The sequence below is a fragment of the Nanorana parkeri genome, unplaced genomic scaffold, assembly GCF_000935625.1.
Source record: "Nanorana parkeri isolate BGI_ZX_2015 unplaced genomic scaffold, ASM93562v1 scaffold3967, whole genome shotgun sequence".
Lineage (NCBI taxonomy): Eukaryota > Metazoa > Chordata > Amphibia > Anura > Dicroglossidae > Nanorana > Nanorana parkeri.
This window is the reverse complement of record NW_017310234.1, coordinates 2,386-4,734: the sequence shown is the minus strand read 5'-3', so window position 1 is coordinate 4,734 and position 2,349 is coordinate 2,386. Positions and strand designations below refer to the sequence as shown.

Genomic DNA, 2,349 nt, shown 5'->3' with positions numbered 1-2,349 from the left:
ACTCAGTTCTGTTGTCAATCCCCCGGGGTCCCCCCCCCCCAAAAAGGAGCTTGCCCCATGAAGTGACTCTGGATATTGTTTGTTGTCCAATGACTCTTTCGTCTTCCTCACTGCAGGTCAGCTGCTACAGGTGGTGAGAACAGCCAATGGCGCGCAGTATATTATACAACCCCAACAGCAGATGGTCCTACAACAGCAAATGATTCCACAGATGCAGCCCGGAGGGGTACAAGCTCCGGTCATACAGCAGGTGACGCCCCCTTAATCCATGTGCAGTAGGTCTTTGTACATCAATTCCTCCAATAGGGGGTGGCCAGCCCCCCCACATAGGAGTGATGTACAAAGCGGCTTCTGTCCTTCTGGTTGTGAGATGAGATTTGTGATTGTGACAACAAGTAAGGTGGGGTTTGGTCCTCCATTAGGCTTTCTTTGGGGACCCTCTGAGGAGACCTTACCCCTGACATTCGGTGGCTGCTCCCCCTGCATAAAGCACGCTGCGTGACGGTGACTCCTGTATTATGATGTCACCAGACCTGTAGTGGACTTCTATTGCAATATATGGAGAATGCACTGCAAGGAGACGAGGCAGCTACCCTATAGTGGAGGTCTATAGGAATATATAGAGACCACAGTCCAGGGGGGGGAGGCAGCTACCCTATAGTGGAGGTCTATAGGAATATATAGAGACCACAGTCCAGGGGGAGGAGGCAGCTACCCTATAGTGGAGGTCTATAGGAATATATAGAGACCACAGTCCAGGGGGGGGAGGCAGCTACCCTATAGTGGAGGTCTATAGGAATATATAGAGACCACAGTCCAGGGGGGGGAGGCAGCTACCCTATAGTGGAGGTCTATAGGAATATATAGAGACCACAGTCCAGGGGGGGGAGGCAGCTACCCTATAGTGGAGGTCTATAGGAATATATAGAGACCACAGTCCAGGGGGAGGAGGCAGCTACCCTATAGTGGAGGTCTATAGGAATATATAGAGACCACAGTCCAGGGGGAGGAGGCAGCTACCCTATAGTGGAGGTCTATGGGAATATATAGAGACCACAGTCCAGGGGGAGGAGGCAGCTACCCTATAGTGGAGGTCTATGGGAATATATAGAGACCACAGTCCAGGGGGAGGAGGCAGCTACCCTATAGTGGAGGTCTATGGGAATATATAGAGACCACAGTCCAGGGGGAGGAGGCAGCTACCCTATAGTGGAGGTCTATGGGAATATATAGAGACCACAGTCCAGGGGGAGGAGGCAGCTACCCTATAGTGGAGGTCTATGGGAATATATAGAGACCACAGTCCAGGGGGAGGAGGCAGCTACCCTATAGTGGAGGTCTATGGGAATATATAGAGACCACAGTCCAGGGGGAGGAGGCAGCTACCCTATAGTGGAGGTCTATGGGAATATATAGAGACCACAGTCCAGGGGGAGGAGGCAGCTACCCTATAGTGGAGGTCTATGGGAATATATAGAGACCACAGTCCAGGGGGAGGAGGCAGCTACCCTATAGTGGAGGTCTATGGGAATATATAGAGACCACAGTCCAGGGGGAGGAGGCAGCTACCCTATAGTGGAGGTCTATGGGAATATATAGAGACCACAGTCCAGGGGGAGGAGGCAGCTACCCTATAGTGGAGGTCTATGGGAATATATAGAGACCACAGTCCAGGGGGAGGAGGCAGCTACCCTATAGTGGAGGTCTATGGGAATATATAGAGACCACAGTCCAGGGGGAGGAGGCAGCTACCCTATAGTGGAGGTCTATGGGAATATATAGAGACCACAGTCCAGGGGGAGGAGGCAGCTACCCTATAGTGGAGGTCTATGGGAATATATAGAGACCACAGTCCAGGGGGAGGAGGCAGCTACCCTATAGTGGAGGTCTATGGGAATATATAGAGACCACAGTCCAGGGGGAGGAGGCAGCTACCCTATAGTGGAGGTCTATGGGAATATATAGAGACCACAGTCCAGGGGGAGGAGGCAGCTACCCTATAGTGGAGGTCTATGGGAATATATAGAGACCACAGTCCAGGGGGAGGAGGCAGCTACCCTATAGTGGAGGTCTATGGGAATATATAGAGACCACAGTCCAGGGGGAGGAGGCAGCTACCCTATAGTGGAGGTCTATGGGAATATATAGAGACCACAGTCCAGGGGGAGGAGGCAGCTACCCTATAGTGGAGGTCTATGGGAATATATAGAGACCACAGTCCAGGGGGAGGAGGCAGCTACCCTATAGTGGAGGTCTATGGGAATATATAGAGACCACAGTCCAGGGGGAGGAGGCAGCTACCCTATAGTGGAGGTCTATGGGAATATATAGAGACCACAGTCCAGGGGG

At 52.1% G+C, this 2,349-nt stretch overlaps 1 protein-coding gene across 1 annotated transcript in view; it reads left to right on the top strand.

Moving 5' to 3' along the window:
• The window catches only part of GTF2A1 (general transcription factor IIA subunit 1), a 17,541-nt gene that overhangs the window by 12,896 nt on the left and 2,296 nt on the right, over positions 1-2,349 (top strand). The window contains 1 exon segment of the mRNA XM_018575462.1: positions 117-259. Coding sequence (XP_018430964.1) covers positions 117-259 — 143 coding nt within the window.